We start from the raw sequence: 26,384 nt of genomic DNA on the forward strand, positions 1-26,384 counted from the left end.
GTGCTTGGTGCAAAATTATATGTACAAGGAAGGGTCTGCAGACAACAAAGCAGGCCTGCTGTGTAATGCATTTCTGCTTTGGCACCTCACTCTTCCAGCCTATTTGTCCTGACAATCTTGACCTGTCAAGATGTCTCACCATATCAGCTAAAAGGAGAGTGGTGGCTGAAATGGGGTGCACTGGAAGCTGCCAACACATGAACAGTTTCTCTAAGGTTGTTCTGAGTGTTTGACTCACCAGGGCTTTTTTGTCTTACAACAGTCCATCTGCCTGGACTGAGAGTGTTGCAATCAGCTATTTTAACAGTACACAGTTTCACAATGAAGTTTCATTTGGACATAAAAGAGGAAGCAAGTTCACCGTGTTGCAGTTCAGTCAGTTATAAAACCCCTTCATCTCCTAAGGGACTTTCTTTCTATACTTCTTTGCTATAGAGGATTAGAAGTAAAACAGATGTTATCTTAGAAGTGTGATTAAAAAGGAAATAAAAACAGAACATTGCATTTTGGGGTAGGACAGACCCACAGGAAGCTTCAAACTAGTTAGAAGACATCATTTTTTCTGTACCTCGTCAGTTGCTGTATCTTTGGAGGTAAGAACTAAAATATATTGCACATTATATAAATGTATGAAAATGTTGCTCTTCCTTATCAAAGTTGCTTGGCTCTGTTTGTGTGGCACAACAGCTGATAGCTGGTAGAACGAGAATGCACTTTTTCTGTTTTGAATGCACATGTGTTTGCAGAGTCTCAGCTTCTGCCCAAAGACACTTTATGCTGCCTTAAGAAGTGATGAGAACATTTCTAAGGTGCTGTCTTTACAACCGTGACCAACTGTGGCTGCAATGAGACTTCAAAATTAAAACAAAATTTTTCCTCTGATACTTCTAAAGATTTTCATAAAATCAGACTAAACAGGTTTTTCAGAATATTTTTAAAGTGAGCCTTACTAGCTGTATTGCTTTTATCATAATTAAGATGCTGTTATTGAAATTTCTGTGCATGTTACTGTACTGCCTAAGTAATGTGCTCCAACTTGAGTACTCTATTTGTAGATTATAAATAAAAATAGGCACCAAAATAGATTAATATGGGCAACATATTTTAAAAAAAGTTCGTAAGAAGAAAGATGATACTTCTCTGAGAACATGATGATGTTACAAATTATAAACAAAGAAATGCATTTTTCCTATTCTTAGTGAGTTTCCTGGTTTGCTGCAAATTCAAGCTCAACAAGGGTATATATGCACAACATGCCTCCTCCTCCCTCTTTTTTATGCTCTACAACAAATGTGACTAACATTTCAATGTCTTTTTGTGGACTATTGCCTTCACTCCTTCTGGGAAACACCTTCAGTCTTTTCTGTCTTTCTTCATTTATTATTTATTCTTTTCATTTCTAGAAAGTGTATTCTCTTCTGTAAGAGTTCACGTCGATTTATTGCCTCTTTACTTCAAATGCTTGGATTCAATATGTTGCAGCACACGTAGTTCAGTCATAACAGCTAACAACTCCTTAAAATGAACACAGAATGATTTCCACCCCAGGAAGAATTATAAAAAAGCATAGGGTAGAAATATTATATAGTCAAGTCTTCCTTATGAATGTGGAGTCTGATTCTTTCCTGCCTCAGATTTCATGCTGCTGTTTACAGCTGTGGGTATGAGATGTAAAATGCTATCCAACCAGATTGATGGGGTCCTAAACCAACTTTGTATAGGCATAGATGATGAAGAAAAGTATGGAAAATGGTGAACCAGGCTTGGTCTGTATGATGTTTCAAGGAGCTTGAACTAGGTGGAAAACAAACTTGGGTGGAAAACTTTTAGAGCTCAAGAAGCTATATTTACCAACATACAGTTTTAATTGTATTTTTATGGAAGTATGTCTGCCCCCCAACTCAACTTAAAGATACAGCAGCACTCAAAAACACACTGAGAATGTATTTGTTTCTAAATTAAAGAAGCTGAATGCTCCTGAAACTAATTTCTATCCATTTTGCATGATCAAAAATTGGTAAGTGTTTGCATTCAATAGCAAACAAGAGCATTCAATAGTATAGTAGGCTTCTTGGGGAAGATGTCTCCCCTCTTGTTTCATTTAGCCTGTCCTTCCAGCAGTTTCCCTTATACTCTTGATATACAGGTTTATTATTCTTTCAAACCTACTTGTTCCCCTCAGACCAGCCCACACTCCTCCATGGGTGAGGTACTCCAGCTTTTCTGCATCTCTTCAACTGTTGACGTGTGAATAAAGATGAACAGGGTTTATGTTTTCTCCTGTGGGAAGAACAAAAGATCAGAGTTAAGAGAGACGTGGGGAGGGGACAAGAGTGGTTTGGCTCACAGTGACTGCTTAAAGAGCCTCTTGGTGCATCTCCTGGGCCCCAGATCTTCCAGAGCAGCAGCAGGGACAGGAAGTGACAAATGTAGTGGGCAACATTCGCATGCTTGTGCTAAACCACCCTCTGGGTATTCATCTTCTCCTCTGCTGTGAGCAAAGTGAGCCACTCCTACATCAACCAGCAGCCACTGCTATTGTAGAATTGTAGTCAGAGAGAAGCATAAATTGGAAGGGACCTCAAAATATAATCTGGTCCAGCGTGTCATGGGAGAGGAAGCCTAGATGAGATTATGTAGGACCTTGTCCAATCCCACCTTGAAAACATACAGCAAAAGGGACTCCACCATGTCTCTGGTGAGGTTGTTCCAGTCACTGATTGTTCTCACTGTAAAAAATTTCCTTCCCTTCCCTCTTATCCCTGGGAGCACTGGGGACATGGTTTAGCAGTGAACATGATGGTGCTGGTTTAATGGTTTGACTTAATGATCTTAGAGGCCTTTTCCAACTTATGTGATGCTGTGATTCTATTCCAATGCAACTTGTGCTCATTGCCACTTGTCTTCTCCATGTGGCTGCTTGTGAAGAGTCAGTCTCTGTCTTCTTTGCAGCTGTAGGCACTGGAATACTATGATGAGCTGTCCATGTCTCCCTGTCTTCTTTTCTTCAGGGAGAAGAGTCCTAACTCCTTCAAACTTTCCTCACAAGGCAGCTTTTCCAGCCCTTTGATCATCTTCTTGGCCCTCCATTAGACTGTCTCCAGTCTGTCCACATCTTGTTTGAATATTTTGGGGCCAGAACTGGATACTCCAGGGGCAGCCTGACAAATGCTGAGTGGGAAGATCCTGTCTCTATCTCAGCCAGCTGTGCCCCCGTGGGTGCAGCCCAGGATCTGATTTTCCTCATTGCTGCAGCTCTGCTCTGCTGACTGAAGGTCCCCTTGTTGTGCACCAGAGCTCCCAGGTCCCTCTCAGCAAGGCTCTCCAGGCACACAGGTCCTGTGCTGGGCTCTTTGGTTGTGTCATCCAGTGCAGGAGCTGCCACTTGCCTTTGTTATCCTGCTGCTGTTATTGCTGGCCCACCTTCCAGCCTGTGCAGGTCCCTCTGTAAAATGTGTCCATGTCACCACACAATGTGATGTCATTAGCATTACCTTTACCCAAGCCAAATGAGGTTCAGATACCAAAGATCTGTAGGTTTCAGGCATTAAGGAGAGGCTCTACTTACCCATGTGCACAGCTCATTATGCTGCCTTCTTCACTGTCCTGGTTTCCCCATGTTGGCTGCGCTGAGGCTTCCTGGGAGCTGTTCCACGCTAGCCCCAGGGGAAGGTGAGATATGGGTCCTGCAATACTTGTAAGCTTGCTCTACAGACTATCCTGCTTGCCAGGACTCTTGCATGTGTGTCTGGCAATCTGAGGTGGATCCCACACCTCACTGAGGGTATTTGTCTCTATCTCTACAAACTGGAAAATGTCTCTTAAAATAGGGGAAAAATACTACAGACAGATGCAATAGGATTTGAGTTCCTTCAAGACAGGGACACTGTCATCTGGGATCCCACCTAGTAAATCAGCTAGAACTCAAGGTATACTCTGTGATAAGAGCCGAGTTCTGGTCCCCAGCAGCACAACTTTAATGCCATTCAGAGTCCTGCTCAGGGATCTGAAAGCCAGACATATCTAACGCAAGCTTGTCTCTTCTATGAGTTTCCATCCCCTCCTTTTGCAATGCAGAAGAATGTCCCTTTCCCCACTGAGCTGTAATCCCAGTGGGCATGATGTTCTTTCCATTCTCTCTAGCAACTTTTCATCTCGCTGAGGTTTTTGAACAGGACACAATTTATCATATCTCTGTGCACACTTCTCAAGCTTTCTGTAAGTGCTTTGCTTATCCTGAGCCAAGAACTCCCATTCTGTTTTCCTGCCCTCAGACTGTAATTTGAGGTCTTTATGCAAACATTGGCACTGTCTACAAGCATTACAACCTAGCAAATTTGCTGCCACACACTGGTAATACCCCTGGATTCTCCACGTGACCTTAAACATTCATCCTGCCTTCAGGCTTTTCTTCCGCTGAACTGAACAAAAACCTCGAGCAAGATGTAGGAGTTTTTAAGATCATCTGACTGTAATAAAGACGATGTCAGATAGAAAAGACAGTGTAAACCAGGCAGTCTTCTCCCTCTATCTCCACTAGGATTAGACAGAATGTAGTCAGTGCCCATTGCCAGGGCAGTAGCAACACAAAGAAAATTCTTTTTGTTCACCATACACACAAAATGTGTCAGATCAGAATTGTAAAAGGGAATGGTTTTCCTTGTGCAACAAAAAGTTATGCAATTATTTTCAGACAGATGTAAATCGTGAAATCTGGATTTAAGGAGCATGAAACCCAAATATTGAAAGACATCAGATATAATTTCTGTGCCCTTGGAATCCTGGTGTATGTGACTGTGGCATGGAGAGAATGTGGCATGAAGAGGCACAAGAAAGCAGAATTAATGAAAACTGCAGTTCTTATCAGATTTAAAATGCAAAAATTAAAGGGGGCACAGTTGCATGACAATTGGCGTGATAGGATAATAACTTGCCAGAGGTATATATTATATTAAGTACTAGGACAAGAAACACCAGAGATGATACATACACCTCCCTTTTGCATTCATTCTCTCAGCACTGCCTATCAAAACTTCAGATTTCCTTGCAGAGCTGGGAAGAGCCAGATTAGTGTGGCAGCCTTTGCCAGCTTCAGAGGGTATTCTTGTAACTCATTCAGCAGAACACACGACTCTGAGCACGAGACCCTAAAATTTTTGAATTTGCCAATTCTTTTGATTCCACTCCTGTCTCAGTGTGCTCCAACACTCTTAAAATAAGCCTAGCAGAATGCAGTGCAAAGAAATGAAACCAATGGTTTCATTTCCCTCATGTAGCACCTTATGGCAGAAACAACTCACATCTGGGGAGCAGGAAAGACCAAAGTGTCACATGCTGCCTGAGCAGAACTGCCTTTGCCTATGCTGGTTGAGCAGTGGACAGGCCATATGTTACATTTCCACTCATTTCTCCAAATCCACCTTAAAAATAACATACAAATGCATGTATAACAGCTCCAGATTCAAGCTAGCCACGGTTAGTGGTGACTTTGCAATAAAGACATCTGGGCCATGGATGGCAGAGGAAAGGGAACAGCCTTTGCAAAAGGGGGGAACAGAAGCAGAAGAGAGAGTTGATAACCTGAGCAGATCTAACATTTGGCTAAGATTTCTATGGGGGCACCTTAATTACAGCTAAAAGCCAAAGCAGAACAACAGCAGCACACTACAAGAACTGCTAAGACCCACACATCATTTCCCCCCCTCCCCTTCTAGGTAAATAGGTTACTTTTAATTAAATGTTACTGCCTGTGGGAAATCTCACACAACTAGCAGCAACAGAGAGAATCCAGGGTCACCAAAGCAAGTGTTTGTACACATCTAATTCCCATTAATATTTCTGCCTGAAGGAAGCTTATTTTCTCTTCACCTTCTTCTTCAACCTTCTGCATGGTGTGGAAGTGATTCCCTCCCCCCAAGGAAAGTATTTTCTCACACTGTCTCCTCCATAACATTTATAAGGAGTCTATGTCTATCATTTATAGGGAAATGTTTATCATGCAAAGTCTATCTCCATGTTTAGGCAGGATTTAGCCAACAATTATTAGTGCAGTATTTTTCATTAGCAACTGTGACACAAGAAAACTTTACTACTAAGAAATGAGAGTCCCTTCGCTCTTGGAAGAGACCATTTGTAGTATATAAAGAAAGAAATTATTTTAATAATTTTCATTTTAATTTATTTTTTCTTTAAATCTACTTTCTCTTTGCTGGACCAAACAATTTCTTTAGAACATCTTTCCCATTGCTTGTATCATTGACATTTGTTAAAAAAAGAAAAAAATGACAGAGGTGGATTTAAAACTTTTTTTTTTTTTTTTTTAGGGGGGCTGCCAAAGCTTGGGCAGAACATTTACTGATGTGCAGCGGTGGATTTAAAACATTTTTTTTTTTGTAGTGGAGCTGCCAAAGCTTGGGCAGAACATTTACTGATGTGCAGCATGTGTGTCCTTGCTGGCAAATCCTGTTCTTTAATTACTAACATTTCTGTGCAGCTTTTGGGTCTGAGCTGCCTGCTCAGAGAGTGGAGATAGTTAGTGACTGCTGGAACCTGACTGTGCCTTTGCAGAAATGCAATGAAGACTGATTCCAGAGCTGTGGTATGGCTAATCCCACAGTGAAAGAGCGAGCTGGAGTGCTTCTGAAATGTGCACTCTCCTATGCATTGCATTGAAATCTGTCTCCTCAAAAGTACCCTGCAGATATCTATGTCTAGGATCTAGTTTAACTTCCTTTTATAGCAACTGGAGAGTGATAAGCAAATCTAGGATACAATTAATTTCGTTTTGATTTAGGTGTCTAAACCAGGCCAGATGAATCATGCCTCCAAAACATTTTGCTTTTTCCACTGACATTTTCATGTATAAAAGGTAGAGACAATTAATTCCATCTTGATTGCAATGCAGAAGTGCAAAGTGCAAATTTAATGGTCTGAGATTTTTTAATGAAAAAGGAACCACACCAGCAGCTGTTGATTAGTCTGGAACAGAAGGGGTGATACTCTCAGTATGAATCTCAAATCATCAAAGTTCAGAGGCAGCTGACACACCACACACAACAAAAGATGCTTCAAATCATATGAGAGAAAGGGGGGAAACCCCTGTCTTCTTAAAAGCATGTAAGAAAAAGGGGGAAACCCCTGGCTTCTTAATGAATTCCAGGGCAAAATTAGATGCATTTTAGGGTAAGCTATTACAGCAGCTATTCCACAACAAAAGACTCCTTGTCCCTCTCTCCACAACTCACTTGGATGCATTGGATGTGCAATTCATTGTGTTATACAGGATATGCTTTGGTGAGGTTCAGCACAACAGGGACACTGGCTGATCACTTCACTCACTGGCTCAAGTGCCCAGTAAGGCAGAGACACTCCTGTTCATCCCCAAATTGGAGACATCTCTGCAGCTAGTAAGAGACTGGCGAGGGTAATTACAGCTCAGGCAGTTTAAAATGAACTTTTTGTTATTAACTTCTTTTTATCATTTTTGTGTCTGCTGGTGGTTCCTTTCCCTTGGAGAAGGATGCTGTCGGAAGGTTACCTGCATAGAATCACCTACCTTTGGGAAGACCTGAACCCTGCGCTCTACGAGAGTTTGCCTGATGAAGGGGTGTATGAAATGAGCTCCATTAATTATTCTTCCACAGGAGAAGCACAAAGAAAAAGCCTCCTTCAGAGATGCAGATCTGCTGGCAAGTGCATTTCCTCAGTCTGCTCCCGAGGCAGCAAGCACAGCAGAAGGCAGAAGGATAATCTCCCACAACCTGTCCAGCACCCAACACCCACAGGGCAGCCACCTCCAGCTACGCATGTCTGTGAGGAGCTGACAAAAAAGGTCACCTACCTGGTTCCACCTTCCTGCAAGAGCATTTGCAAGAACTACAACGACCTGCATATAGCTGGGGACTACGTGGTGCCGATTAGCTCGGTCACCACAGATTTCGCTTGTGACAGCGGCATAGGCCCCTTCTTGGAGTCCTCAGAGATTCCTCCCGCCATGGAGTCTGTGAAGGCTCCCCCCACGAGTGACACCACGCGCAGGCCGGGCCAGGGCCACTCGTCCTGCTGGCGGCTGGCCAGCCTCGGGCCCCACCAGCAGCCCCTCTCCGACTCTGCCCTCAACGACTACCTGGAGCAGAAGCTGCTGGAGCTGTACAAGCAGTACATCATGGACAGCACAGCAAACAGGGCATCCCCCACCCAGATCCTGGCCTCGGAGCTAATCATGACCAATGTGGATCAAATCAGCATGCAGATATCACGGGAGAGGAACATGGAGACTGTCAAGGCCAAAGACATTGTCATTAGCCGCTTCTTACAAATAGCCAGTGGGAAAATTTCCTCAGAAATGAGCACACCTACTCTGCATATTTCCCAATATAGTCACATTAATGCTTAGTGTTTGAATGTTAGAAAGTGTTTATGTTCTTCAAAGTCGGTTTTTAGTTTAAGATACTTTCTGCTTAATAAAAATGCCCTTACCACCCACCACTTAAATAAAACTTCCAGTACATATTAAGTAAAACTACCTGTACTTCTGTGCTGCACAGCTCCTATTGTGGACCAGTAAGTTATATTTTTTTTAAAGTTTTTTTTAATGAACCTCAGACATTAAAAAAGTTTCACAGAAAAAATGACTAAGAGCATATGAAACTCTCCCAGGTGCTCAGGTATTTTGTTTTCTGCCCCACATACTTGCATCATTTCAAATTTCCTCTCTGTGCCATCTGCCATCCTACTCTGGGTCTGTGCTTGTGCAGGCTCACACTCATGTGAGGACAAGCAAGCACAGTGATGGCACAGCCACAGAAATAAAGAATTTAGGATGCCGTCCAGTTCACCTCCCCGCCCTTAAGGGCTTTACTTGAGGACATCCCTCACAGAAGGTTTTATAACTTGTTCTTAAAGATATTAAGGGATAGACACTTAACAGCTCTTTCTATGCTAACCCTAATTATTTAATTGGTGTCTTCCTGTTCAAGAGCTACCACCCCTTTTTGTGAAGCCAAGGTCTGTTTCCAAACAGACAGGATCCTCCGGAGTGTGTGTGTAAACCTGTGTGCTTTGCACTGACTTGAACCCTCACAATGAGCACTGGGGACTGTGATCACAGACAGACACCACCTTTGCCAGGTACTTACACACCTGACACAGTGGAGGGGTCATGTGGGGACAGCAGTAGTAATAAAGGGAGAAGAGGAAGGAAAATTTATCTTTGTTATGAGAATTGCACGTTGAAGGAAAAGGGCTAGTCCAAAGCCCATTGGATTAATGTGAACAGTGCCCTGGTATGCAGAAGAAAAGCTGAAATGGAGCATTTGACACCGTGACTGAACACTTCTTTTGTTAGGATTGTTGTATCACAGGTCAAGGTCATTTGAACTTGATGTATTTTTAATCAAAGGTCCTCTTTTGTAAAATTTCAGCAAGTCTTAACAAAGAAGAAATAAACAATAACCAGAGCTGCCTCATGGCAAGGGTTGTTACCTGCCCTGAGTGTTCATAATGTATATTGACAATGCCAATCCATCACTGGTCAAAGTTCTGAATATCAGTATAACATAAATACTAATTTATACTAGATATTCATAAAATTATTTCATGTTATTGATTCCACAGTGTTGTTTTGGCCTTTGTGTGCTTTTTTCCTCTGATTTATTTATGTATTTTATTTAAGGCAGTTTTTTTATGTATATTTCAAAAACAAATGTAAGGTGATAAACATGTCAGTTTATTTTGTTGCTGCTGTTTTCCAGAGATTACTGGGATAGCCCAGCATATTTTCCTGCATGTGCAGGTATTAAAAAAAAAAAAAAAGTTGCCATGAGAACCTGTGATGCTTAAATCCAGAGGGTATACCTCTGTTGCCATAACAGCCTACCCAAATACTATTATTCAGCAATTCAAGACAGATAATTTCTGTCATGCAATATTTCTAGACTGTGATCAAATGCTATTTACAAATAATAATAAAAAAGGCTATTTTTAGAGGAAAATAACAACCATGGTAATGCATAGGCACACGCATACCTTCTGCATGCAACATCCATACCAACAACCTGGAAAAATGACTTCCAGAGGAGAGCAAAAGCACAGAAATGTAACAGCTTTTATATCCTACAGATACAGATTCAGGCTTTTCAAAATACAAGGCTTTTGTTCATGCCTATTGACATTCTCATCACTGAGTTTTAGTTGCAAAAGATGTAGTGGAAAGCGACTTGCAGAGTTGAATGTGTAAATCAATACCTTTGCTGAAAGATCTGACTCCTTCATCAGAGGACACACAATCGATTCTTGCACTCAGCTCACACCACAGACCTCATCCTGAGCAAACAGAACAACATTTTATTGCCTCTTACTCAGAAATCCCAGCCTTCATTTCCCCCCAGACACGTGGGCAGCACCTGGTGACCATGTCCTCTTTCTCAGAACCGAATTACCAAAGAGGGAGGGCAGCTGGAGAACGGGGGCCAAGGGCTCTGCCCAAACCTGGGTGGAAACCTCCCACAGCTGCTGCAGAGACTGCAGCCAGAGCCAGGGGCAGTGCTCAGAGAGCAGCAGTGGAGAAGAACAACTCTTCAATGTACAAAAGCACAATCATGGATATGAAGGGCATGTTTGATATTTATCAATCAACTACAAACTATTCCATTCTCAGGCAGCTTTATTCCAAGCAAATACTTTATTGCAGATACTGACTTTCAAGGAAAGATCTTATTTTGTATTGTCAGACTGACATTACTAACTTTATTTTATAAAAAGGTCATAATCATTGCAGAAGCTGATTTATTCTGGAAAGACAGCATCATCCACTTCTTCCCCACATACGGTTATTTTCTTTTCTCTGCCTAAATATAAATACCCATTTCACTTTGAGCCCTGTAGTGTGCCTGTTTCTCACATGAATTACATACCAGCCACGTGCCATTGTCTGAAGCAGATCTTAGATTTCAGGCAGTTTCTACATAAACAACTATTTCTTCCTTTCCACTACACTCAGATGAAAGTGCATTTATTTCTCTGTCCTTCCATTTAAACCCAATCTTGCTCTGCACAGGTGCCTCTCTAGGTGTGCCTGTTTCCTGCTGAAAGCACTTGGATAGCAATTAGGCTGCTATTACCATGACTCAGGTTGTTATCTAAAGCGATTATCGTTTTCTCTCTCCTTCTCTCTCTCCCCACCTCCTCTTCTGCCTCAGGGTCAAACATTTAAAGAGAGAGATCCCAATTTTTTAGTAGCTCTCTTAAATAACTAATTTTTAGTCGGGGCACATAATTTCTTGACATGAGCTTGTCAAAATGCTGACAGGAACCCTGGTGTGCGGGGAGTGTGTGTTGGAGAGGAGAGCTTGAATTCTGCCCTCACAATACATCCTAACAGTATGGCTATTTTAACATGACTAACATAATTTAAGAAGGCAAAGAAAATTGTGATTAATATTTCAGTAACTCTTTGGTTGAAATTTTGACCAACTGTCAAGAAACTGTTCTTAGCAGGATAGTTTATAGCCACCTTCAGCACACTCCAGCAGCTTCCTCAGGCATTTTTTGCAGAACATATTACTCATTGCTGACAACATGATTATAGCAGCTAGGAATTTTATTGTTTATAGATGTTGTGACTGTGCCTCCAAGAGTCTGAGCCCATCACTGTGGCAGATGAACACTACTCGTGGACTCCAAGAAGGCTGGAAGTGTAGTGTGACAGGAAAAACCCTTGGCAGAGGGAGAAAAGAGAGGGAAAAGGAGTTTGTCAAATTTGTTGGAATCTGTAGGTCCTGCCTTTGATTTTTAACCCCTTTGCTGGCCCTGATTTCTTGTCTGTATCAAGAAATAGTGGAGGGAAGAAAAATGGATATAAAGTGAAGACTGGGCTTTGTGCTGAATGTGAAAGTGAGCATTTCATGCTCTGGTTGTTAGGTTCAGATGAAGGCAAAAAGCCAAGCATCTAAAACTGAAATAAATGAAGCTCTGCAGTGCTGACTCCAGCCAGGCATATTACTGGTATTTCACCTTGGGGAAGCTGAGACCTCCCAGCCCCCCAAGGTTCATCTCACTCTCCTTCTACTGTCCTTTCAAAGACTGAAGCAGTGGGGATTTATTTAGGACTATCCCTTCCCTGAGCTTTTCCCTACCACAGGTTTCTCTCTGAGGGGATGGAACCAGCTGCCAGTATAAATGGCTTGGGCAGGAGGGGGTAAAAGGGACTGAAGGTTTTGTTACCTTGATTATCAGAATTGCTGTAACATATCTTGCTGGTATGGACAGTATGGGCTGGGAGACATCCCTGGTTCTCCCAGATTCAGGAGCGATAATTGTCAATTTAGGGAGATCAATTACCATGTTGCAGTGACATCTCACTGCATTTTTTAAACCAATACTGACATAGAAAGGACTGCTACCCTTTTGGTAACTGGTGAAGTTACTAACTTTCCACACACTTCATTAAATGCAACCTGTATGTCCAGGACAGCTGGTGTGTGTCTGCTTGGCACCTCTCTGTTCACAGCAACCCCCTCTCTGACAGACTCATACAATGGCTATGGTCAGTCTCAGAAGAGACATTAATTTCTCCATCTGCATTAATTACATAGACTGTAAGCATGACAGCAGCTTAAATCGATGTGTTGGCATCCAAATTGACAGGGCTGGTGCCTAGCTGGTGGAGCCATGCCAGCTGACATGGACTGAGACCTGCTCACCAGTCTGTGTTGTGCTGGGTAAAACCATCACTGTCTTTGAAGAGCATTTGCAGTTTAGAAATATGGAGCAGAATATGACTTACATGTAAAAGAACAGAAGTTTAGGTCAAACCAGAATTATTCTGTGCATTGCAGTGTTACTTCTGCTTCTGCTGCACTGGGAAGAGCTGGTTTGCTGCCTCTCAGGCATTTCTGCTGACAGGATTAGGATGGCTTTTTGGAACATTAGGCAGGTTTTCTAAGGGCTGAAGGGAACAATGTTCCTGAGGCTCATTCTCAGACCTTCTTACATCTCTTTCAGGGCAAATGTTGAATGCACTACCTTGCTTGAAGTGGAAATCCCCTCTAGGAGTATTAACAGTGCCTCATTTTGTTGACATCTGGTTATTACTGACCTCTGTGCTGCTGTCCTTCACAGTGTGACGCTCTGGCTTTAGCTTTCCACAAAGCTGGTCACTGAGGGCTCCTGAATTTCTGCCATGTCAAAATCTCCAGGACTGCCCCAGCATTTCCCTCCATCCTCCTGCCATGCAACCCTGCCTTTGGTGGCTCTGCAAGCTGGGCTCCTGTGCTCTCTAACCTCCCTTGCCTCTATAATCCCCCCTCACAGAAGATGATCCTGGCTCCCCTAACAACCAGAACAACCAGTATGATGGCAGAGTCAGATACTGAACATTGGGAGGGAACCACTGGCAAAGGGAGATGGAGAGACAAAAGCTGGTGATGGCCCGAGCTCCTGTGGGAGAAGCGAGGGGCTCTTGTGCAGGTGGAGGAAGCCCTTGCAGAGCTGAGTTTGTGAAACACACTGGGAGATGGTGGGCAGCTGAGGAAAGAGGTTTCACAATCTTCCCAGTGAAGACAAGCCTGAAGGATGGCAGCATTTCCAGCCACTCCCTGGATGGAAGGAGTGTCTCTGTACTTTAAAGACAGCAATCTCCCCAGCTCCACCCATGGTATTTTTCAAGCACAGAGAGTTGTAGGATCCCACTTGGGGTTTCCTTCCTTCCCTCTGCAGCCACACGTGGGCAGGACACACCAGGGGCCTCTGGCCACAGCAGTGCCCACCAGCTCTGCTGGACAGATGTGTTCCAGCCTCCACTCCTGCTCCTGGGGGTGACACTGGGGCCTGTGATGCTGCTGCTGGAGCACCAGCAGCTCCACACCCTTCCTCCAGACCCCACACTGGCTGTCTCAGCTCTGACCTATTTTCCTCCTTTACTGAACTTTGCTTGCTAAACACGAAGTGGGATAAGAAACCTTTCTTAAGAACAAGCAATGTGAATGGGAAAGACAGGAATTACAGAGTCAGGACATGCAGTGTCTTTTTGTACAAATTAACTTTTCTGTAACCAGAGCTAGACTATAAGAATAAAATCATAGCTGGCAGAGCTGATTTAGTATTTTCATTGAAGCAGTTGTCTAATGTTCATCTTTACACATAAACTCCCTTGCCTGAAAATGGATCCTGTTTGGAGGGTAGAGGTGGAACAGGATAGAAACCAACCAGTAATAATTTGATCAATACCATTTTAACACAAGTGACATATTCCTATGCATTTCTACATAGAAACCATATCAAAAGAAAAAAAGAAAGATCTTAACAAAGGTAGGCTCACCAATTTTAAGAAAGAGAGGTTAGAGGTTTTCAGTTACAGCATTTTAAACCAATTGATCTCAAGGTTTATGTGACCTATTTAGCAAAAGCTGGCAAAGTGTCACTTCAGAAGCCTATGCCTGACTAAAGTACATTCAAAGCCATAAAAGCATGCAACTCAAATTGCTCTTAAGACATTCAATTTTATATAAAGCTTCACAGTTCATTATAGACAGATGTGACATTTGGATTGGTTGCAATGGTAGAAAGAAATCTATTAGTAGAAAAAAGAATTAATTATTTTTAATTCACAGAACTAGTTTTTGCTTCAAATTATGTTCTTCAAACCCATAGCGTGGCACTTACAGTTTTAACTCCAATCAGGCTACCAGCTCTTTGTATACAATTTGCTTTTTCATCTTATCTTAACAACTTTGATCTGTGAGCACTTAATTTAATTTCCTTTCCTCTGGTCTTGCTTTGTCCTTTGGATGCATCTCTTCTGTCCAGGCAACTTTGGCATAAGAATGTCACAAGTATGTTACACAACTGAATCAATGGTGATGTACTGAGCAGATCTAAGGTAGCCTTTTTTCCCCTTCATCCTACTTTTAGTTCAGGCCTTGACCAGCTAAACTTAGATAAGAAGCTAGAGGTTTAGTCATTGGAAAAACTATTAAAATGAATCAATTACAACATAAGCTTTTTAAAACGAGTAAAGTTTCGTCTTTCTGTTAGCCTAAGACCTATTGCAAAAAAAAAAAAAAAAAAAAATTCTAGACTGAACACAGAGTCCAGAGCACTCCTGTGGAAAACAGAAGGTCTATTAATAAGTGAACTTTTGAACACTGGAGCAAAGCAGAATGGTGTCTGATAGAATCACATTCATTAAATTAATTTGAAATTATTGAAATGATAGATTCATCCCTTTGTAAAATAATATATTGCCTTTCAGTCAAGAACATGATTACTTACTAATTATTTCATCATATTTCTAAGGCACTTATGTAATGATCAATTAATCTGATGTCAGCTGTCATTGCATACACTGTGAAAGTTATTGAACCATTGATGTATAGAAATATGCAATTGAAGATCAAAGACAGTAGTAAGAAGACAAACCAGTTTGATATTGCATTTTGTTTGTATGCCAGTTGTCATGTACTGTGAAATGAAGTTCACCAGTGACCTGTTTCCTTATTCTGCTCACATGAACAACAGCATATGGGAAAATTCCATTAATTGTATTTTTATTTAATGAAGTCACACAGCCTCTGATCCTTGACTGTTAGATGTGATTAACATATTTTTAAAAAAGTAAAGCAAAATAAGAGGAAAAAGTATCATCTTTCAAATACAAATGTAAAAATAATATTTAAATGCCAAGTTTTGTTATAGGCAAGTTGTATCATCTTGGCTCCAATTAAATAGCACTTTTCTTTGTAAGTCATGACCTCAGTGGACTAAGTCATTAAACAAAGTATTGGTCAGTTTAACTAAGGTACCAGGTGCAAACCTTTAATACAAGGAAGGAAAATTTATCCAAAATATATGAACAGTAACTTCAGTGATGTGAGTGGGAGAGAAGCTTCCTGTTAGATTTACCAAGGGAGATTGATGTTTTCACAATGAGACATTCCAATCTCATAATCTTGGAGGTAGTGTGTTTCCATGCATGATTTTATTATTGCTGTCATTATTTATTTATTTTTCTTGCTTTTGATAGATAGAATAAGATAAGGCTATAAGGAGATATAACACTTCATTTTTATTAATGTTTGATCATATGATGGCAGAATAGCAGTGGAGGAATTAAGAGAGAAGAATGATGTGCTCAAAACAAGGAACTAATTAAACAATTTTTGTAGAAGGGTGGGGAGGGCAGGAGTGAATTAGTCAAGGATGTTGTAGTGCTTGAGAATGCAGAAGCTGAGAACTTGGACAAGAGCCATCTGGGTCTGCTGATGGACACAGCAACAGATTTGTATTTGTCATGTGAAATAAACTTAAGGTAAAAAGACAACTGAAGATGCAGCTATTGTGAAGCCAAATACAATGAAAGAGTTTTTTAAAGTGTTGTTTAGGCACAATAGAATAAAACATCTTTGTAGTCTGAAGGTTGTTGAGTTTGCAGGGGTCCCCAGGATGAGGTGAGAGGTGAGTAAATCTGACTCCATGTTCTCAGAAGGCTGATTTATTATTTTATTATACTATATTATATTAAAGAACACTATACTAAACTATAGAGAAAGGATAATCAGAAGGCTAGCAAGAATGATAATGAAAACTCATGACCCTCTTCAGGGCCTTGACACAGCTGGACAGTGATTGGTCATTAAGTAAAACCAATTCACATTAAACCAACGAAACAATCACCTACCACATTCCAAAGCAGCAAAACAGGAGAAGCAAATCAGGTAATTTTTTTTTACATTTTTCTCTGAGGCCTCTTAGCTTCCCAGGAGAAGAAATCCAGGCAAAGGGATTTTTCAGAAAATATCACAGTGACAGAAGGTAAAGAAAAAAAAAAAGAATTCAGGAGAAATGTAAAAGAAACTATACTGGGGACATGAAGACATGGAGACAAACAGAGGAGATAAAATTTAAAAAGGAGGGCAAAGTTGTACAAGAAAAATGAGGGCATGAAAAGGTAAAGTGTAATGGAATCAAAAGATTAAAATGTAATTTTAATTTGGCATGCTCAACAATTATTTTATCAAGAAGAATAATGAATGAGGAAAGAGGAAAAAGTGTGATGTCAGGCAAAAGATGTGAAAGGATCTAGAGCTGTGGTCAACAGAGTTGCAGAAGTCATTTGTCTAGGAAGACTTAGAAGTCTGAAACAGGGAAAATCAACAATTATGCTCATAGAAGAAAGGAAAGGGAATAGAAAGGAGATATCTTAGGATGAAAAAATGTCATTGAACTGGAAGGACTGACTGGCCATATAAAAGTTTGCAGTACTGTTGATTAGGGACAAGTGGGAAAGAAGCAGAGGAAATGACAAGATTGGTAAAACACAAACAGTAAAGAGATCAGAAGAGGCCAGTGTTCAGTGAAAACTGCCCTGGAGAGCTGAGTGGGGCTGCCCAGTGTGTGGTGAGATGTACAGCACAGGGCTTGTGTCAACACCGGCCACAGGAACTGGAGGGAAAGACCAGAGAGAAAAAATGTGAAAGTAGAATGAAATTGGGGAAAAATACTCATGGGTTCAGATCACAGGATTTAGGAGGTATGAGGAGAGAAGACCTCAAAAAATTGCATTTAGTTGAGAAGAAAGAGAGAATAGAAGTGATGAATAAGAGAGAAACCTGAGACTCCCAGGAAGTGCTTTGATCCAGGATGCACAATGACAATTTGCAAGGAAAGACAGTTACTTGAGTGTTGGAATAAATCAACCAAGACTCCATTTTCTTCATGCAGAAAGCCACTTCTTTATTCACAAAGCTCATATTTGTAGGAAATATCAGAAGGCATTGTGTTAAACCTAATTGGTCAGCAATACAGTGAAACTCAGTTCATTGGTCAGAAAGGGTTATTGTATATGTCTATCAAATTTTCTGTCTCTAGATATGTTTACATTTTTCCTTTGTGGGTTCTCATGGGACAAATATTATTGTTTACACAGGTGCATTTGTTTTTTACCCTCAGAATAGATTGTTGTGTTAAACAACTTCTCATTCTCAAAATAGCTTCACATGGGAACTTGCAAATTTCTTGTAAGCTGCAGTTAGAAGAAATGACAGGCCAGCTTTGGCAATTTTAGCAGAATGAGGCCTGATTTCATAAGGCCTTTATTTCATAATTCTTTCATAATTCTACCTGTCTATAATATCTCACCCTTTTCATTAATTTAAAAAAGGCTCAAATGTTCTGATGTTAAAACATCTCGCTCTTGTGAGCTATTATCTCATTAAGGTTATCACTGGTTATCTATTAGATGTGGGATAAGATGCATAAAAGACTGATTATAACCAACAAAACATATCAAATTCTATCATGCCATTGGCACAGGCTTTCAGAGCATGAGAAAACAAAAGAATAATGTCCAATCTGTCTTAGGGAAATGGAAACAAATGACCATTGTTTTAAAGTCCAAATAGTTGAGACTCAGGAGAAAGTTCATTAGCTTGAAATGTTAATCTGTGACATCACTGAATGCTCTCCTGGATCCTGGAACAGGGAATAAGGAACCTTCCATGAAGGAGGTTAGTAGGAGCACTTATCATGATGATATCATAAGGCTTTTGTTGGCAAATTGCCTCTGTAGTTTCCAGACACAGCTGTGTCTTGGCAGTCCTACTTCTGTTCCGTTCTGGCCATGAAGGCTGGGTGGTGATTAGATTATTTCTCTTTCCACTGGGTCTCATTTTCTTGGAGGCAGTCGGTGTCTGATTGAATGAACAGGTGACTGCTGTGAACCTGCTGATGATAAACCTCAAGCACGCCCTCTCTTCAAGCCAATGAATCAAATAGGCTTTGCTGTGGCACACTCACTTGGGATTTAGATTTGATGATCTTTCTTCCAAATTTCTAGTAATGCAAATATTGCATTATTTAAAATGATTTGTTGTCTAACTTTCTAATGCACATATTACATTATTTGGATGTTCTTAAGGCACTAAATTCCCTTTCTTTTCATTTTCTTAAAATGAGATGCATGAATTTGGTTATGAGCATGAAGAAACATCAAGGCAAAAGAATACATGCAATGAATAAGAAACTGACAACAATCAAGAATAAGTCACGTACAACAATTAAGAATATTTCAGATAATACACATAATTAATAATACATGTGAAATTAGGTAATTAGGAATCTCTGAAATACTGTACCATCATCCCAGAGTCTGCAAGCAGCTGACAAACATCAATTTAGTGAGGGCTTCAATAATTATTTCCAGACAATAATTCCCAAACTCACTCTAAAAATAGGTTCAGCTGTCATATATAAAGGGTCAAATTGCCAAGTCAAAGTGATTGGGATCTAGTTTTGATGCAGAGAATGTCTGGGGTTATTGGCAGATTCTCCATCCAGGTAGAGCCAGGGCCTGGCCACTGCCCAAATTCCACCTGGCGGGGAATTCCCTAAACACATTTTAAAACAAGACTCTTAAGATTAGCAGTTATGTATAAAGGCCTTGGGGTTAAAGACTAATCAAACCATCTAGTAGGATCCCTCTGAAGTTTCCTTCAGGACAGAGATGCTTCAAACACAGCAAACTGCTGGAGTGCTTCTGTAATAATAACTGGGGAAAATCACTTGACTAGCAGTTCAGAGGAGGCTTTCAGTGAAGCTCAGATATATTTTCTTGGAACTCTCAAAACAAATTATGAGACAGCATTGGGTCAAACCATAGAGGGACTAGCCATAGAGCTAACCTGGTCCAAGAGATGCCTAAGCAGCTAGAGAACAACAACAAAAAAATAAAGGATCCTGAAACGACATGTGTCTCTTAGATAACTACACAAAATCTCACCCTTTTCATTAATTTAAAAAAGGATCAAATGTCCTGATATTAAAATGTCTCGCCTTGTGAGTTATTATCTCATTAAGGTTATCATTGGTTATCTATTAGATATGGGATAAGATGCATAAAAGACTGATTACAATCAACAAAACATATCAAATTCTATCGTGCCATTGGCACAGGCTTTCAGAGCATGAGAAAACAAAAGAATAATGTCCAATCTCTCTTAGGGAAACGGAAACAAATGACCATTGTTTTAAAGTCCAAATAATTGAGACTCAGGAGAAAGTTCATTAGCTTGAAATGTTGATCTGTGACATCATTGAATGCCCTCCTGGATCCTGGAACAGGGAATAAGGAACCTTCCATGAAGAAGGTTAGTAGGAACACTTATCATGATGATATCATAAGGCTTTTGTTGGCAAATTGCCTCTGTAGTTTCCAGACACAGTTGTGTCTTGGCAGTCCTACTTCTGTTCCTGTTCTGGCCATGAAGGCTGCAGGGTGATTAGATTATTTCTCTTTCCACTGGGTCTCATTTTCTTGGAGGCAGTCGGTGTCTGATTGAATGAACAGGTGACTGCTGTGAACCTGCTGATGATAAACCTCAAGCACGCCCTCTCTTCAAGCCAATGAATCAATTAGGCTTTGCTGTGGCACACTCACTTGGGATTTAGATTTGATGATCTTTCTTCCAAATTTCTAGTAATGCAAATATTACATTATTTAAAATGATTTGTTGTCTAACTTTCTAATGCACATATTACATTATTTGGATGTTCTTAAGGCACTAAATTCCCTTTCTTTTCATTTTCTTAAAATGAGATGCATGAATTTGGTTATGAGCATGAAGAAACATCAAGGCAAAAGAATACATGCAATGAATAAGAAACTGACAACAATCAAGAATAAGTCACGTACAACAATTAAGAATATTTCAGATAATTTTCTAATTCTATAGGAATTCCTGCTTAGACAGCCTGCTTACAAGGGGTTTCCACACTCATCAGTACCCTGACAGTTAAATCACAGAACATTTTCTAAGATTGTACTTCTCAGTGTTGAGAGGCCATGTCCTGCTGAGTCTTTCATATCTTCAGGGATTTAGATTCCATGTTTTTGGGGCTGCTGTTCCAATGTTTGATTATCTTCCTAATGATTTATTTCCCCTTGAAATTAATCAGAATTTCCCCAGTTTCAACTTGTGTTTTATTGCTACTTGTCCTGTTGCCATGCCTTTCTCAAACAATCTGGCTCTGTCTCCTTTGTTCCCTCCACTGATTTAGAAATTAATTTCTGTGTTCTTATTTGACTAGATCATTGGGGAGATTTCCAAGAAAGTGGCACAGATCCAAAATGGTAAGGTTTTTCTAACTATATTTTTTGAATATCCAGTCATAAGCAGTTACAGTAAAAATCCCATTTCATGTGAACTGAAATGTGCTGTTTCCATTGCTTAAAGTCTGAAATTCCTCTGGTGTTTCTCTGAGCTGCCTGATTTATTGGGTTTTTTCCTCTCTAACAGCTGGATTGGGTGAATTCAGAATTCGGGACCTGAATGATGAAATCAACAAACTTCTGAGGGAGAAAGGACACTGGGAATACAGAATAAAGGAGTTGGGAGGTCCTGATTATGCTAGGATTGGCCCAAGAATGTTAGATCATGAAGGGAAAGAAGTTCCAGGAAACAGAGGCTACAAATACTTTGGGGCTGCAAAGGACTTGCCAGGAGTTAGAGAGCTTTTTGAAAAGGAACCCCTGCCACCCCCACGGAAGACTCGGGCTGAGCTTATGAAGGACATAGATGCTGAGTACTATGGCTACAGGGATGAAGATGATGGGATTCTGGAGCCCCTAGAGCTGGAGCATGAGAAGAAAGTTATAGCAGAAGCAGTGGAAAAATGGAAGATGGAGAGAGAAGCACAACTTGCAAGAGGTGAGGAGGAAGAGGAGGAGGAAGAAAACATATATGCTGTCCATGAGGAAGAGTCTGATGAGGAAGGTGGCAAGGAGAAAGAAGGTGAAGCTGGCCAACAGAAATTTGTTGCACATGTTCCAGTGCCAACTAAACAGGAGATTGAGAAAGCTCTTGTACGAAGAAAGAAGATGGAGCTGCTCCAGAAGTATGCCAGTGAAACCCTTCTGTCACAGAGCGAGGAGGCAAAGACACTTTTAGGATTGTAACATTAATGTTGGGGGTTGGGTTTTTTCTGTTTTTCCTTGTTAGTGTGGAATTTTTCCCCATTGAGTTTCACTGATGGCTGGGTACTTGAGACAGCGGGGAGGGGGAACTCCTTTGGATTTTGGGAGTTTTCTCTTGGGTGGGTGGAGGGCAGGGATACCGTGAGAATGGGGGCCAGGTAGAAGAGACAGGTTTGTGATTAGCCTCTCTCTCTCGCTGCAGGGCTTTGGAGGAGGACTGTCAGACCTTCAGCTTGGGGGAAGGAGTTGGCTGCCACCACCATAACCCAGCGGGGCACCTTTCTTCTGCTGCTGGGCCCTCCTACCCTGCCAGAACATCCCGCAGGTTCCAGCTATTGCCAGGGAGTTTTGATACATTCTCATCCACTGCTCCAGGATTTCTGCTCATCCCTGCTGTTCCAGCCTCCTGCTTCTGAGAGTCCTGCTGGGGCACTGGGATCGGCTGCCTCAGGGTTTGTGAAGCAAAGCCTCTCTCCTCTCCTCCATCCCAGGGGAATCACCGCGGCTGAAAGCTGGGACTGGTTCTGGGTTCTGTTTGTTACTAGTAAATAATTACAAAGCTGTATTAATTGTTTCTGTTTACCTTGTTATACACAGTAATAAAGAACTGTTTTTCCTACTCTGATATCTTTGCCTGAGAGCCCCTTAATTTCAAACTTCTAATAATTTGGAGGAAGCGGGAATTCTGCATTCAAAGGGAGGCTCCTCCTACCTTCCCTAGCAGACACCTGTCTTGTAAATCAGGACAGATTTTGGCACCCAATGGTGGAGCCTGAGGGCATTGAGAGAAAAAGGGTGAAAAAGAGTAACAGCTCTTGAGTAATCTACTTTTTGTGTGCTGCAGATAGAAACTTCTTTAGGTGTCACCATGTGGTCTAGCTTACCCTGTGGGCAGGTGGTTGTGGCTACATTTCTCCCATTTACAGGCCCATTTCTGTCATGGGTCCTATAACTAAGGATACTGTGGCTGTTATCCAGTTTGCTTTAAGGGTTAATAAGGTAAGGATTTAATGGATTTTTAATTTCCTCTGGAAGGCAGGCACATGATTTCAGAGCTGTCACACACTAACTCTATGTTTTTGGAGTAACTTTAAAAATGGCACACACTGTGAGGAAATGACACCAGGGGAAATTTTCTGCCAAAGCTTCACCCAGCTCTTTGGATCTCCCCCACCAGTTTTTGAAGGGTTCAAACCTTCTCGAAATGCTAATGGTTGGCGTTGCTGATAGGCCTGTTCTGTTCAGCATTCAGAGATAAGGGGATATTGACCTGGATAACCACCCTGATACCTACCCCAGAGACTAGGGATGCTGCCCCAGAGCCTGACACTGCCCCAGAGAACAAGGATGCTGCCCCACAGCTGACCCTGCCCCACAGCCCACCTCAGACATGAACCACCCAGACTGGGTGAGGGTTCTGGTGAAGGAGAGGTGCAAAATGAGCCAGAAGCTGAAGGAGTACATCTCCCCAGCTGGAGGGAAACCCTCCCTCTGCCTTGGAGAGTTGCAGCAGTAGAACCCACGGATGTTACAACTGTCCAGGTTCTAGCTGAACTGCAAAGGCAGGCACAGCCAGCAGCAGTCGCCCCTGTAGAAACAAGGAGGTCTAAAATGAAATCAGAGTGCCCAGATAAGGACAAGAATGGAGGCCCCTCACAACACAGAGGGGAGTCAGAGGTTGCAGCCATGACTGAGTTCCTGACGTATGAAACTCTCCATAATCTGCACAAAGACATTGTACCACAGGGATGTGAGGTTTGTACAACCTGGCTACTCTGGGTCTGGGATCTTATGGGTACAGGTGTCCAGCTGGATGGTGGTGAGGCAAGGAATCTGGGACCCTTCACCCAGGACTCAGGTATGAATCAGGTATTCATAAGAATAGATTGTTGTGTTAAACAACTTCTCATTCTCAAAACAGCTTCATGTGGGAACTTGAAAATTGCTTGGTAGTTGCACTTAGAAGAATGGACTCTGACCAGCTCAGTGTGAGTTGTCAGCTGAAATTCAACCTGTGTCTGCTGATTTACCATATCAATGGAGTCAGGGAGCATCGACTTCTCATCCTAATTGGAAGCTTTCCATAAGTTAGAAGGACATCAGATCACTCAGAAAGATGCTGGATTGGATTAGGCAAATTTAGAAGATCTGAAATCTCTCCTGGCCACACAAGCCTTTTGTGCAGCATCTTTCCTAGAAATAAACAAATTAGAGTCAAAATTTATAGATTGGATGCATAGTTTAGGTTTAAATTTCCCCCTGATCCTTCCATGCAAAGCTAAGGAATTCCCCTAGCAGTGTCTGGGCTGTTCCAGGAGCAGATGCTCCCCCTTGGGGCTCTCCAGCTTCAACAGCACCTTAAGCTAAGTGAGCCCACTCATCACTTTCTGTGATACAGGCATGCAAGTCTGGGATAAATGAAAGGGATTGAATTATCAGTGTCTGGGGGTCACAAAGCTGTCCTAAGCACAGATCTCTTCTCTCTGGTGACCAGTTTCAGGATTTTAACCTCTTCTGCTTCCTTTTCATTGCATTTGGTATCACTGCAGAGTAAATCTTCACCTGCTCCACCTGTGAGTAAAAAAAAATCCTAAATTTGCATCACAAAGCTAGCTTTGAGTCAGGTATTAATTCAGTATCACACTGTTGCAATGGGAGATGTATCATTGCACACCAAGACAAAGTGACTGAGTTCTGACTGAGCTAAATCTAAGTAACAATCACAAAAAAACCATGCAAAAATAAACCAGACAAAGTTATTTATTTTTTCCTTTTTATGAATGACTGAAGAACTAGTGAGCATTTGGTCTATGGAAGATTTAAGGTTGAGCAAAGAAAAATGAGAAGTGTTTTCATCAGAGTATTTATAACAGTTTGGTTTTATTCAGTTTTGGGGGATTTCTGTACTTAATATTTTCACTTTTGGGCCTGGAGAAGACATTAGACAAAGGGCATTAATATTAAGAAGAGGCAGAGGTTTTTGTCTGCTTCTCAGAAATGGAAAAATATATTTAAAGGATTTTAGCATTAATACATGCAACAGCCACAACTGAGTTTAAGAACCAAATGACTAATTCTGAGGAAATATGTAAATAATCTTCCTCACATAAACAGTCTGATTTAATATTGTGGTTATATTTAGGGTAGTGAGATTCTATGTCTATGCATAGCTAAAAATGTATGAGTGCATGATTCAAACAATTTGGTTTTAAATCCTTTATATAAGGTTTAGGGCATAATACATTTGGGAGCATGTTAGCTAAATTGACATGTGCAGTGGTGATGTTAGTCCAGAGCTCCTGTAATTGAAACACAGGGCTTGTAATTGCACAACAGGGTTTTAAAGAAGGAATATTTTTTTGGCTTAGACACATCCTGATTGTAAGATCCAACTCAGAGCAATTTCCTTCTGGAGCTTCAATCTCAGTTTTAAAACAAGTCTCTTGTCCTCCCCAAAAGCTGCATGAATTTAACACCCCTTTTTCTTATGTACAAGATCATAAAGTAGAGTGGTGGGCTTGCTGCTATGATTTATTTATCAACTAAAGTGCAAGTTTGACTAAAGTTAAAAAAAGAGTTTGAAAATGTGCAGTGAATGGTTGAAATGAACACAGGGCTGGAACCATGGGAACACATCTTACCCTCTGGTGTGGTCATTCATGAATTGCAGCCAGCTAATTGAAAAAAGTAATTTTTTTGTTTTGTTTTTGTATTAAAAATTATGAAGGAGAGTTTGAAAGTGGATGTGATCATACTCAGAATTTTCTTATCTCTCTAGTCTGCTGAGAGGCTGAAACAAGTGCTCTGAGCAAAGAAGCCAAGCATAAGCCATTTTCAAAAGTTTTTACTTGAAGAACAGAGAAGAAGAGGAGGAAAATGACCAGCAAAATTGCTCTGCTGCTCTTCTGCTGTTCCAAACTTGGGGAATCCAGCCCTGCTTCAGGGCTGCAGATGCTCTGTGGGGGTTCAGATGGCACCTCCCTCAGCTGCCCTAGCCCACATTTAAATGTCTTCATCCTTGTACCCACTTTCATTTCCCCCAGCAAGGGCAGAGTGAGTCACTGTGGTTGGTATTTCACCACCAGCAGAGGAGTGTTGGAGCAGCAGGAGCTCAGTGGTTGGGCTGGAGGGGCAGGCAAGGTGTGAACAAGAATGACTGGTTGAATGCAAGGGTGGGGAAATGAAGGCAAAAAAAGGATGTTCATTTCGTTTTGGACAATACTTCTGTTCCACTTTAAGATGGGAAAACTGAGCCTGTGCCATCTGACTACCTGCCAGATACTGGCTCAACCCCGGATAATTTTCTGGAGCTTTTCCTGTAGCTGTATTTTAAGGGGAGGAATTCTCAGCTCTAGCAGCTCTTATTTCTAGTCCAAATATCAGTGCCAGGCAGCCCATGGTGAGGAAAGACCTCACT

The 26,384-nt window shown here is 41.3% G+C and overlaps 2 protein-coding genes across 3 annotated transcripts; both read left to right on the top strand.

Annotated features, from left to right (window-relative positions):
* The first annotated feature begins 404 nt into the window (after window positions 1-404).
* Window positions 405-8,634, top strand: TASL (TLR adaptor interacting with endolysosomal SLC15A4). 2 transcript variants are annotated; one of them, XM_039714317.1, is made up of 2 exons: window positions 405-593; window positions 7,516-8,634. In XM_039714317.1, exon 2 carries the CDS (start codon window positions 7,520-7,522, stop codon window positions 8,393-8,395), a length of 876 nt encoding a protein of 291 aa, XP_039570251.1. In that variant the 5' UTR covers window positions 405-593; window positions 7,516-7,519; the 3' UTR covers window positions 8,396-8,634. The 2 variants fall into 2 exon arrangements, with proteins under 2 accessions (XP_039570251.1, XP_039570249.1); XM_039714315.1 differs by having other exon boundaries at window positions 7,519-8,634.
* An 11,498-nt stretch (window positions 8,635-20,132) lies between these two features.
* Window positions 20,133-22,536, top strand: LOC120504665 (pre-mRNA-splicing factor ISY1 homolog). The gene is made up of 3 exons (XM_039714399.1): window positions 20,133-20,141; window positions 21,082-21,124; window positions 21,291-22,536. Exons 1-3 carry the CDS (start codon window positions 20,133-20,135, stop codon window positions 21,947-21,949), a joined length of 711 nt encoding a protein of 236 aa, XP_039570333.1. The 3' UTR covers window positions 21,950-22,536.
* Window positions 22,537-26,384: the final 3,848 nt, after the last annotated feature.

The sequence above is a fragment of the Passer montanus genome, unplaced genomic scaffold, assembly GCF_014805655.1.
Source record: "Passer montanus isolate IOZ18808 unplaced genomic scaffold, ASM1480565v1 scaffold3, whole genome shotgun sequence".
In the NCBI taxonomy this organism is placed as follows: domain Eukaryota; kingdom Metazoa; phylum Chordata; class Aves; order Passeriformes; family Passeridae; genus Passer; species Passer montanus.